The sequence below is a fragment of the Thunnus albacares genome, chromosome 6 (assembly GCF_914725855.1).
Source record: "Thunnus albacares chromosome 6, fThuAlb1.1, whole genome shotgun sequence".
NCBI lineage: Eukaryota > Metazoa > Chordata > Actinopteri > Scombriformes > Scombridae > Thunnus > Thunnus albacares.
Window position 1 is genome coordinate 11,983,707 of NC_058111.1, and position 12,480 is coordinate 11,996,186.

Here is a 12,480-nt window from a genome sequence, read left to right on the forward strand (position 1 = left end):
AGGAGAGCCTCTGATGTTAATAGTTAGATACTGATTCATATGTCAAAACAAAGTCAAAGAGAGAGCGACTTTGGATGGATTTCCTGCAACATATTCTCACACTCAAGCCTCGCTGTTGCGTTCTCCCTTTTATCACAAAATCCACAGCTATTCTTGCTAAATGGATGAAACCACACAATCAGCTCTCAAGACTTCTCATTGAATAGCTTGGCTGTACTGCTACCTAAAAAGGATAAGTATGCCAAGATGAAGTCTGTGACCTCTACTTTGCAAAACTGCTAACAGATGGAATAGATGAGTTACACTGTGGTATTTTGTTGTAGGGAGCTAACTTCCTCTGAACGGAGCCCATTTTATTACACTGCAAATCACTATGCATTGACCACTTAATACTCACAGATGTAAACTGTCACTATGGACAATGCTGTTATGAGAGAAATACTGCTTTATTCTCCTACTACAAATAAAATCTCTCCCTTGCTTCCCTCTCTTGCAGCCGTACGATACGTAGATCACAGATCATCTGGACACACGGTGTAAAGAAACCACACAGAGAGAAATTCCGAAATCTGTCATCGTGGCCTTTCCAGCCTCTACGATATGAGGAGATATAATCTCTGCTTTGGCCTTCGCCTCCGTAGGAAGTCATGCATCTTCTTTTGTGTGGCTTGTGTAAACTGAGGTGCAGCCATTCCAGAGGACCCCCCCCACCCCCCCTCTGCCTCCCTTCCCCACCCCGCAGCTTGGCTCAGAACAAAAAAAAGACAAAGGGCCTCTTTGCTATAGCCTGCACTCTCTGCTGTGATAAGGCTCAGCGTGTGTTTACTGTGTGCAACCTGCTGGGCCATGTCAGGCTTATTCTGATTATTGATGCACTGTGGCATTTCACAGACGATGACCGTGTGATAAGACCTGAACTGATAATGATAACAAAGCTCCCCACTGGTCTCGGATGCGGGGCCGCGTCCATCAAACTGGCCGGCTTTGATATCTTGAGGAATGAAATTTTGAATATTATCTTTGAATGTACTATATTAAAGAGAAAACAGTAGAGGGATGACAGGATATGAGGGGAGAGAGATGGGGAACGCCGAGTAACGAAGGTACCCAGCCCGACTCGAACCAGGGACCTCGGTGCCTTAAAACCCAAAGCTGCCCTTTTTATTCCCTATAGCACATCTATAGTGTCTATAGTGCTATAGGACATACTGAAAATTAAAGCATCATTGCCTAGTGTTCACAAATATGTGATAAATACTCAGCAGATTTAACCTCATTAACTATGTTAGAACAGCGGTGTCCACTAGTTGTCCCTCTCTCCCTTTCTTGTGGTTTTGATGTAATCAGGAAGACCTATGGAGTCTCTAAATGTCCTTGGAAATCCGCCTAGACCTTATCATGAAAAAGAAAACAAAAAACAAAAAACAAACACTAAAACAGTCATACTGTGTTCTTCCAATTTGAGGCAGGTATTCACAGGTATTTAGTTTACAGTCTCATACTGCTCTCAACTTTTACAGACAAAAACACAGGCAGTTATTTAGACAACAAAGGAGACACTTTGACTGACTCTTTGGGAGGCTTCCTTTCCGGCAAGACCTTATTACTGCATATAGTCACTGTGGTTCAGGAGCTGCAACCATTTTATTTTGAGTGTGTTGTTTTAGTTTTTGCTCCAAAATAGGGATGGAGTGGAAGAGATTAAACAACTAAAGAACATCTCTCAAGCTACATGAAATACAAAACTTTTTGGCCAAGATAAAAATAAACTGATGAAGGCAGGATTTTTTTTATGTTACTCTAAAAGAAAATGAGCAGCACCACTCATGACCTACATACTGGTATACATATTTATATATTTCGTCATCATGGGATAGGAATGTTACTGGTTTTGCAGATATTTCTTCATAAATATAAGTATTGAACAAATAGAAATTTTGATCTAATGATGGTGCTGGCTAAAAAGTTAAAGGATTCTGAGGGGAACATGGATGTCTGAACCAAATTCCATGGAAATGCATCAAATCATTGTCGACATTTCCCTCAAATCCACAAATGTCAACTTCATGGTGGCGCTAGAGGAAAAGTCAGCAGATCACCAAAGTCATTAGGATTCATTCAGGAGTGGACAGACTGACTGACAGAGCCGATAGAGCCAGTGTGGCTAAAAATAAATAGATAAAGGCATGATTTGTATATGTAAGCCTACATAAAAAAGTACATAAGCTGTAGTGATTAGGCCAGCTTATTTTCACTGCATTTTTTGTAGCTAATACAAGAAACAAGAAACTTTCAATGTGTTTAGAATTAAATAACTGCTCATGAGGCAGCCCTGGAGTGTATAATGCAAACCATTGTAATCCAGAGTCAAAGCAATAATTCTGTTTAGGACACACACACACAAAAATCAAACACGGGGAAACAAAGCCTTGTAGAGCATAATCACAGACGACTGCTTCCCACAAAAATCTGTTCAAGTCTTATGTGACTGGATAATACTGCTAGTGTTCATTTTGTATGCAACAGCCAGTACACAGCAGAATGAAAGAACAAAAGATCTTTCGTTCTGCATTTATAAATTAGTAAACTGCTCCCTATAGTTTTTTTTCAGTAGGGTAAGAAGATCCTGTGTCATTAGGCAAAGCCTGGGCTCCCCCTGAGAGACTGCCAACATACTGCTGTCTCATGGACACAGAAAACCCAGCAGCTGGCCTGGCAAGGAGCGTGCGACTACCAGGGCTAACCCAGGCCAAGGTGCAGGAGTCTGAGCCCAGAGCCTGGAAGCGCTGGTCTCTGAACAACAGCATACAGCGCCCAAGACAGGAAGTGATATCTTGACCATGAACCCAAGCTGGAAATGAAACCTGGTGATTTCATAGCCGGTTGAGCTTGAGCCAGGAAATTAAACCTGCGCTACATGGATGTAAAAATATCTGGCTTAGCGTATGTGCCACAAGGGAAACAAAGCAAACCTAGACTGCAGCTTAAGCACAGGACACTTCTGAGCTCCAGTGCAACAATGCTGCTTTGTGTTAGGTCAAATAAATATTGGCAAGCACACAATGAACAGTATGAAAAAAGTATCATGTCAACTCTCGTCTTTCTGTAGACTTAAGGCTGTTCTGTGTACACATGTCAATGACATTTCAAGGCTGACATCAGGGTGGAGCAGCCTTGGATAGACACACACAGGGTTAGACAGTTAACACATGTGCATGCCCCATGGTCTGAAACCTGAGCCTGCCCTTGGTGTATGACACGAGAAACCAGTGCTGTCCTCCTGGACTACTGGGCATAGAGAACTGGGAGGAAAGGGGAAGCTGGAGGGCAGAGAGCAGGGGAACTGACGAGAGGCAGCTAATCTGGTAATTATGTCTGCTGCTGCTGTTAACTCCAACAGTCCTGGAAAGGTCGAGACAGAACAACATGAGATAACATGAGTTATGAAAACTGCACGGTTCGTCCCACGCAGGAGAGATATGGGAGGAGATAAAGTAGGAGATGGATGGATGATTTGGAGGCAGTGTAGGGGAGCAGAGCAAATCTGCTGACATGCTCTGGTTCAACCCATCATGGTAGAGGCACCTAGTTGAATCCTGGGTCATAGATAGGAGCCTCTTGAACTGTTGCAGGTTCAAGAGGCTCAAAAAGGGGCCTCTAATGCTGTCATTTCAACAATTGCAGAGGTGTTGGTTGCAGATATATTACTGTAGGTGTAGGCTGATAAGTAGGAAATTACAATACAGAACTGCATAAGATATGCTGGAGGTTGCTGATTTCTTGCTTTTCTTCATTTTGTGTGGATTATCTTCAACATCTGTAGTCAGTGCATCTCTGTATATCACTACTCATTATGTTAAAACTGATATGATCAATATTTTCATAAGACAAATGACCAAAGGCCTATGTGTAATGTAAAAGGGGTCGTTCATAGTGATAAATCCACAGAGAATTATCACTTGACTCTGGAGATCCCCTCAGCTCTATGGAGCTTTTATAGCATCTTTCAGCTCATTGTTTTGGTTTTATGACCTGCAGCTTTAATGTCTCAAAGGGTCATTTTCAGTTAGCGACTAGTTGGTGAACATATAGTGAAGCATTGAACAGCTAAAGAGTCCGATATTTTTCTCAGAAGTTGTTAGAAACCAAAAACAGAGCTAAAAGAAGAGTGAATATTGGACTTTCTTTTGCTAGGTGGACAGAAACATGACTCCAAATGCTCATGTTGCATATCTTTGTTACAGTTCTTAAAAAAAAAAAAAGGAATGCTTAGCAGACATGCTTGGTATGCTACATGTTCATATAAAATAATTCATGTCAGTGTATAAATTCTCAGCCTGATGTCAGTCTAGCAAGCTTTTTAAAGTCTAAGATATTAATATCTGTATGTGATGACTGAAGCACATTGCTGAGCACAGCACACTCACAGATGAGTTACAGTATGTTACACAAAAATACACCCCAACTTGAGCCATGCAAGTTTGTGTGAAATGGCATTTTACTCTCTCTTAAGTGGCTTTGAGTGGCTTATCTCACCTCTCCAGCCACAAAGAACAGCAGCGGCGTCTCCTCTTCCTTGGCTTTGTACTTGGCCATGAGCTTCTCTGCTATTGGTTGAATCAGCTCCTTGGCTGGCTCCAACTCGCCCTCCTCCTCGGCGTCTGAACAAACCAAGTAAGAGACACAGAGAGATGTTAAAAGTATGAAAAGGCAGAAAAAAATGGAGGGGGTGAAATAAATGCCAAGAAGCCACCTGGAAGAGGGAAAATGCACAGATGACTGAAACAGGAGGCAAGGAAGGAGTGATGACTGGTAGACAGATGAGTGAGGAGATGAAAGTAACTGTACCGATGGTCTCAGACTTGATTTACAATCCGGTCTGACCTTAAGAGACACAAGGGTGGTCTCAAATTTTGATGGTCATCTCTGTACACTTTACTTTTTTCCTGTTTTGTTATGTCCAACTTTGACATTTAGTTCCTGCCAGTCTTCACAATAGCCACAGCGAAATGTCCTGCATTCAGGTCAAAGTGGTTTTTGCAATGCCGTTCACAAACCTACTGCATGATTCTTCTTTGCACCTTCTGTATTACCATATAAATAGATAGATAAATACTAGAAACATTTTCCACAGACCTTTGGACCTTTCGACACTAGAGGAATTTTCCATAGAGTCTGACATTCAATATGCTTTACATAAATGCCACTTCATTCACGCACACAGAGCTCCAAGCAGAGCCCCGTGTGGAGCTGTGCTGCATCATAAATGCCCGTCCACTCACCCACAAACAGTACGAGGCAGGGCCCCTCGTGGAGCTGCACGGCGTTGGACTCGCTGAGCTCGAGCACGGGCCGGGGGTGCCAGGGAAAGAGCCGGCACTCCGGGTCATTCAGCACCTCCACGCGGCCCTGTCGCGTGATCATATGACCCTCTGTGTCCAGCAGAATCAGCGTGGGAATACCTGGGGAAGGAAAAGAGAAGATGTGTGAGAGAAAGACAAAAAGAGGAGGGGAGGAAATGGGCAAGAACACGGGAGGTGGTTTGGTCATTTCCTTCCAATTATTGCTTCATGACGCAGGCTGTTCCCTCTCCCACTGAGATTTTTTTTTGTTGTGTGGATGTTTTAGACATTTTCTAACCAGTGTTTGCCCTTCTGGTGACTTCTACTTCTCTCCAGCTGTGTCTGCTTTCACTCCTCATGTGCCCTCTATTCAGGAGGGATTTGTTTGACCCTTCTCATTGGCTTTCACCATCCTTGTGATAATGATCTTCTTGCCTTATTAACAGCTTTATCAGAAACAGACACCAACCAGGAGCACAGATAATGCATGAGTCAGTGTGTTCTTGTCTGCGCATGTGGACTGAAGGCAACAGAGGTGGGGGCCGTCATGAACTGCAGAGGTTTGAGTGCAGGAGAGGGGCAGTGTTGACTCGTCCTCTGCGCATTCCTCGCATTCTTTGCAGGAGAGGCCATGAGCCAGCTCTTGCTAACTTCATCCACAGTCCTCTGCACACACACAGAGGAGGGAATCAGGGGAGAGAGAGAGAGAGGGAGGCACAGAGGGAGAGGCACAGCACTTCCGCAGTGAATGAGACAATAAACTTGATAACCAGCCCACATTCCTCAGGCTGCAGGGCAATCTGTGTTGCTGTTTCACTGCCCAGCACAGAGAGCTGGCAGCCATTGTGCCACTGTTTCAGTACGTGACATAACTAGGCTAGGCAGATTGATAAAAAAAAACAAAAACAAAAACCCTTTCTTCCTTTGAGCTAGAACATCTGAAGCAACATTACAATATAAGGAGGATGCAGCTGTATAATACCTTGTATTCCATAAAGTCTGTTGAGTCGTGATCGCCGAGCCTCATCTGAATATGGCACCGCCAACCACGGCATCTCGCTGAAGTACTGCTTAAAGGACTCCTCTGACCTACAGTGGGTAGAAAGGACCAAACAGCAACACAACAGATGTTGATTCAGTGGCGTCTATTGACAGCTGAATGGAGGAAACAGATTATTTGTGTCCTTGACAGACAGAGACAGATGTGCGTGTCAATAAATATAATCTGGTCTATGTTCTGGCACAGTGAATCTTACCTGTCAGCGCTGACAAACACGATCTCAAATTTCTGACCCGACTCTTTGACAGTACGATATGATTCCACCAAGACCCGGGTCAAACTGCGGCATGGCGGGCACTAAGAGAAAGAAAGTGCAAAAAAAGAAAATGTAAAGGGAAGTGAATGACTGAAGATACAGCACACATAATGACACATACTTTCTCACCAAACGCCTTTTAACAAAATGCTTCTTTCATATATAGCACAGACCTCTTAAAACACTAATCCTGCTGTCATACTCTATCTTGAGAAAGTATTTGTTTTTCTGTGTGTGTGTTTAGAGAGCCCACACTCCAATCAGGCAGGGTGCGTGGTGGTATGGCTGGCATTAAGATGACATCAGAGTGCCATGGCAGCGAGAAGGAAAACAGAGCAGTCTAACTTCCAACCGCGCTCTCATGCTCACTAAATTCTCTCTGTCAGCATTTTCAAACTATTTACTGTGCTTTCCCAGTAGTGAATATATAGTAAAACGCAAATACAAGATTATTTACAGAAAGTTTTTAAACCACCTGGTAGAAGTTTGCCTTTAGAAACTCCTATCTGGTAAGAGTGAGATTGTGAAAACTCTGTCCTTTGTGTTTTAGAGATAGATATAATTTGGTATTCATGATCATATTGGCTTGTATATTTCCCTTTCCTGGTTTGAAAGGCTGCAGTTAAGCAACACAAGTTAAATAACAATAAATACTGCTAAAATTATCTTTGTTGCAAAATATCTAATAGAAGCACCAGTAGTCATCTATAAAAAAAATGGCACTTGGTCACATATGTTGATTTTAATATTGTTATGATGTTAACAGATTATTAAACCTGAAATAACTGCTTTTTTTGGCCACTTGGGGGCAGCAACACTGACATACAAGGCTGTGTTCAGACCAAATCCGGCAATGCTTTAAAAAACAGCAGCCCTCCCATTCATTTGAATGGGGGCAGTGCGTTAATGGGGTGGGACTACATACAGCTCAGTGAAAAACCGCAGCGGCTGACCAACAACGAAGTTGAACCAGGCTCAACTTTTGCTGGACTGCAACGTGATGTCACCCGCCAAGGCGCTACACTGGCCAATCACATAAGCGGGCAATCAGACCAAAGGCGCTGACGGAAAGAAGAACCTTGTTTACCATGTAGCATCGTATTACTCTGCTGTTTACCGAGGACCTGTGTAGATGGAAGAGAGACCTATCACTGCTGTGATGAGCTGTACAAACCTACAATGAGGGAGTACAAAGACGTAAATTGCCATGCACTCGCTTGGTGTTGTATTGTGTTGCAAGTTGAAATTTCTGGTTAGTATTTCTACTTGTGGTACAATCAGATATGTCACACATATGGACCATATAGTGACACGCCCACACTTCTGCAGAACTCTGCGTGGAAGTGCTGCATTGCTGGATTTGGTCTGAACGCGGCCTCATACCTCAGAAAGTTGATATGGCTAACAAACATTTAGCAGCTAAATGCTCCACTGTTTGATGTTCACCAGCGAGTTAAACCTGAAATGGCATTCGGCTGTTTGGTGCTGGGCAGGTAGTGTACTGTTCATTTTTAGAGCTTTTTCACTAGAACCTGCCAGCAGCAGCTAAAAATGACACTATGAGACTGAACCAAAATAGTAAAGTTGTGGGCCAGAAAACCAACACAATGAGCTAAAAGATGCTATTAAGATCCGCAGAGCTACAGTTGAGTGATAATTCTCTGTGGGTTAATTACTGTGAGTGACCCCTTTGACATACAGGTAGTCATGTGATCTGTTGTTAATATAAAAATATTGATTAGTGTACCTTTAATTTTTTTTAGGTTGCACATTATTTTGGTTCTCATAATTTCATCACATACAGTATGTAGTAAAGTACATCGCCTATTCCAATTTATTGACTAAGTGCATAATTCATCATCATTCAAGTTGATTATAGTGGATACAGTATGTCAAGCACTTTCATTGATCCAGTCATACACAATCATAACAAAATGGATGGTGGGAATAAGAGTGGGAAGCACAAAGCCTTAATCAATTCTCTGCTCATTAATGGACTTGCTCGGTTGCCATAGAGGTAAACACTGTATGCTGTGTTTTATGCTCATTATACTTTACACAGTGTGGTGTCAATGGTACATTACTGCAAAGCTGTATGTGGGCTTTTGTTTGCTAGTGTGTCTAACTGAACTTGGTTTTAAACTGAAGTTGTGTTGTAAAATATAATTCCCTAACGATGCAAGCATAAAAAGCAAATGCACTGTGAAATATACTGTAGGTTATGTTTCCCTGCCATGGGCCATTTCAGGTCCCTAGAACATTAGGGGAAAAACTTAACAACATTTCTGTGTAAATGGATGCTGAGGCCAGGTGCTGGCATTTCATATTTGTACAAAGACTTTAATAGCGGATAGATTTACATGAGTAACTGGGGGGAATGTGGTGTAAAAACACCGCAAATAAACTCCTATAATGGCTTTTGTGACTTGTCCTTTTCAATCTCGTATGGGTCTGAGGTTTGAGCCAACCTTCAGGCGTCACAAATCTCACAAGCTGGTCTCTGAGGCAGAGGCATTGGCAGCTGCTGTGCTGACTAGTCTCAGTGGCTTACGTTGCATCTCATCAGGAACAGTCCACGGATAATATGATGCCTTTCATGCATCACTGAGTCACGACCTTCACTGGCTATCAACAGGCCCAGCACAGAAAGAGACAATAGCCTGATGTCATTGGGGTGTGGTGACTGCTGCTTACTTCATAAAAAGGCCCAGAGGTGGTAGTAAAAGGATTGACAGGGATAGTTAATCACCATTAATGTAAACACAACAACACATTAAAGTCACCTCCACCCTTCTGCTCCTCTCTCTTATCTGTTTCGACTACTGCTCTACCTCTTCCTGCTCTGCCGCTGCTACCCTTTCTTCTCACAAAGACCTGAATGTTTTGACAGAGTTGGGGGGCCAGAGAGGTAAAAATCAGGACCTCTAATGTGGTTTCTTTGTGCTCTTTCTCTGCCCTCCACACTCACCCAGTGTGCTGAGAAGTACACTCCCACGTAGTGTCCCTCCAGAGAGCTGCTGTCTGTTGTCTGCCTGTTGTTCCTTAGCAGAGGCCCTGCCACCACCTCCGCAAATGGCTTCGGCCCCCAGGGGAACTCCAGGCCTGGGAAAGGGTACGGTGGGGAAGTAGAGGGGAAAAGAACGATTAGAGAAAACACTAGACGCTAGAGGAAAAGTCAAGGATCATCAAAATCATTAGGATTCATCCTCTGGAGAGTCTGTCTCTACAAAATTTCATGGCAGTCGATAGCTGTTAAAATACTTTAGACTGAACCAAAGTGGTGGACCGACTGGCGACCAACCAACATTGTCATCCTTGGAACTGTGTGTCTAGCATAGTGGGAAACATGTTTCAGGCAAGTAGAAGAACAACAGGCACTTTTTCTGTCTGTGTCATGGCTATTAGAAATCAAAGTCATGTTCACTTGTCATGCATACATCACTTGCAGGCTTTTTTTGTGACTGCTGTCATCTGCTTTTGGGAACACACAACAGATGCAAAATCTGGTTTTAATGATGACTGAAAGCTATGCCTCTCAAGCAAATGAAGGCTGCCAGAAATACTTCCCTCCCACTCTCTTTCACACTTTCATTTCCTTTTCAAGGTGTCTTCATTGTTACCCTCAAGCTCTAGAGATGCATTTGGTTCAGCAGAATTAAAAAGGGGGTAATCATAAATAAAACCTTGTATGCCTGGTTCATAATGGCCTCTTTATGTGAGCGCGGTTGTCTAGGGCTTCATTAGGCAGGAATGACACGTCTGCACTGCGCTGGCGCGGCCTTTTATTGTCGTCCTGATTGTAAAAGTGCACTCCATCTTTATGCTGCAGGCTAGTCTGCCGCCACTCAAGTCAGGCTTTTCATCGACAGTGAAAGGCACAGGGTCCCGAATCATTCCCCCGCCCCTCCCAGCCTCCATGTTCTGCAAACTTTTACTGTCCTTTTCCACCTCTAACCGTCGATGAATTGATTTGTCACGTCAGGAACTGCTCTCAGTCTGTCTTTTAAAAAAAATATACATACTGTTAATAGATATAGCTAAATTAAGAGATATACATAAGGAAACTAAAGCTATAACCCAGTGTTTCCTTTGAAAGAGGACGTATTGTTAGAAAATCCTGGCATAATCAAATGCTCATCTTTGCTACTGAGGCCAGAGATTAATCTCTTTTCTAGCCACATCTAGTTTGGAAGTACATTTAATGAATCATGGAAATAATACTGCAGGCTTGGACTGGCTTTCATTAGCCAGACAGCGTACTCTGTCACAGTCCTCGTGCAAAATCCATTCCGCTTCTCTGCTGTGCCGCCATAGTGCCGCTATTCTCCCTTCTCACATGACTAATATGGGTATGAAGAGCAGCGTTTTAAAGTGTTGAGATCTTCTCAGACACAGAGGAGAGGACGTCCTCTCTGTACAGGAAAGGAATGCAAGCCCGCTCTTGTTAATTCTCTGTCTCCACTTCAAAGTGCAGAAATTATAGGTTTGCAGATGAGGGAGTGAGACATGGACACGCTATAACATTCATGCAGCACCATAATTACGGAAGCGTCAACACAAACGTGGAGGGGGGGGGGGTGTTATTGCAAAAATGTTTTGGCCAAATTCTCAATGATGTGGCACTGCAGTATCTCCACAGCGAACTCTGACCAAGCATTTGGCAAATATCATTACAGACAATCAACATGTGTGTCGTGTCTCAGTGTTTGTAAGTGCAGCTTTGGTTACTGTAAACAATACGGTTTGGTTTATTTTGATTTCTCAAGTTTATCTTACTCTAATTTTATGTTGTGTAACTAAACTCTATGATATATTGTTGTAAATTATTTATTTTTAGTTGGATTATCAATACTTCAATCACTTACAGCACTGTGACTATTATAAGATAGATAGATAGATTAGATAGAGTACTTTAATTATCCCAAAGGGAAATTACAGTGCTACAGCAGCCACTTAACATAAACCGCAAAATGCAAAAACAATGAGGTAGGTAGAAGAAACAAATACAATTAATGGCTTAATTATATAATAGACTAACATATAAAATATAAAAAACATATAAAAATGTACTGTTTGCATAATATATACTGTTCAATGATGTTAATATGCTATATTACACTGTACATTGGTCAGGTGGATATTGCTGAGGTAGTAAAGTGCAGGATTATAATTGTTATCTGCCTCAGGGGAACTTTATTCTTTGCCAGCTGTTGTTTTATGGGTGGGAATGGGGGCGGGGGGGCAGTTGAGAGTGTAACATTAATAGTCAGAGAGTCTTATCTGAACCCTGAGGGAGTGAAGTTGAGTTTGTTACTGTTTGGCAATGTTGAAGAATGTGGGTTTAGACTGGTATGAGAGACAAAGTGTGTGAGAAATTGATTTATGCTCCTCTGTCCTCATGACCCTCGAATGTCTTCTTATTACCTCATTACACAAGAGATATTTAGGGTTGAATGGTTGGCGGTTGGGGTTAAGGTTAACCATTTAGCAAAGAGGATTAAGGTCAGAGCTCGAGGTTAAGAAATAAAATAAATCAGCAGGATGTACCATACCACAAAGTGAGTGTGTGTGTGTGTGTTTGTATGCATGTTTGTATGTGTGTGTGGGGTTGGGGATGCTGCCAGTCTCACCTTTGGGGTCATCTCTGACCACCAGTAAACCGTTTCGACACACCACCTTCCCCGTAGCTGCATCCACAAACACCAGAGATGGGATACTGGTCACCTTGTACTTGTTCCACAGCTTCATCTGCAGAGAGAAAAGGATGAGAGCAAAAGTTGGAGGAGGAAAAAAAGTGAATGGAAAGACCCCAAAAACCACAT

The 12,480-nt window shown here is 42.7% G+C and overlaps 1 protein-coding gene across 2 annotated transcripts in view; it reads right to left on the bottom strand.

Annotated features, from left to right (window-relative positions):
- Nucleotides 1–12,480, bottom strand: part of nxn (nucleoredoxin) — a 57,886-nt gene that overhangs the window by 1,676 nt on the left and 43,730 nt on the right. For both annotated transcript variants that reach the window (XM_044353094.1, XM_044353095.1), the window contains exons 2-7: nucleotides 12,289–12,406; nucleotides 9,627–9,760; nucleotides 6,599–6,699; nucleotides 6,325–6,431; nucleotides 5,283–5,462; nucleotides 4,537–4,661 (exon numbers count right to left, since the gene is read on the bottom strand). In XM_044353094.1, coding sequence (XP_044209029.1) covers nucleotides 4,537–4,661; nucleotides 5,283–5,462; nucleotides 6,325–6,431; nucleotides 6,599–6,699; nucleotides 9,627–9,760; nucleotides 12,289–12,406 — 765 coding nt within the window. The remainder of the gene's footprint in view (nucleotides 1–4,536; nucleotides 4,662–5,282; nucleotides 5,463–6,324; nucleotides 6,432–6,598; nucleotides 6,700–9,626; nucleotides 9,761–12,288; nucleotides 12,407–12,480) is intronic.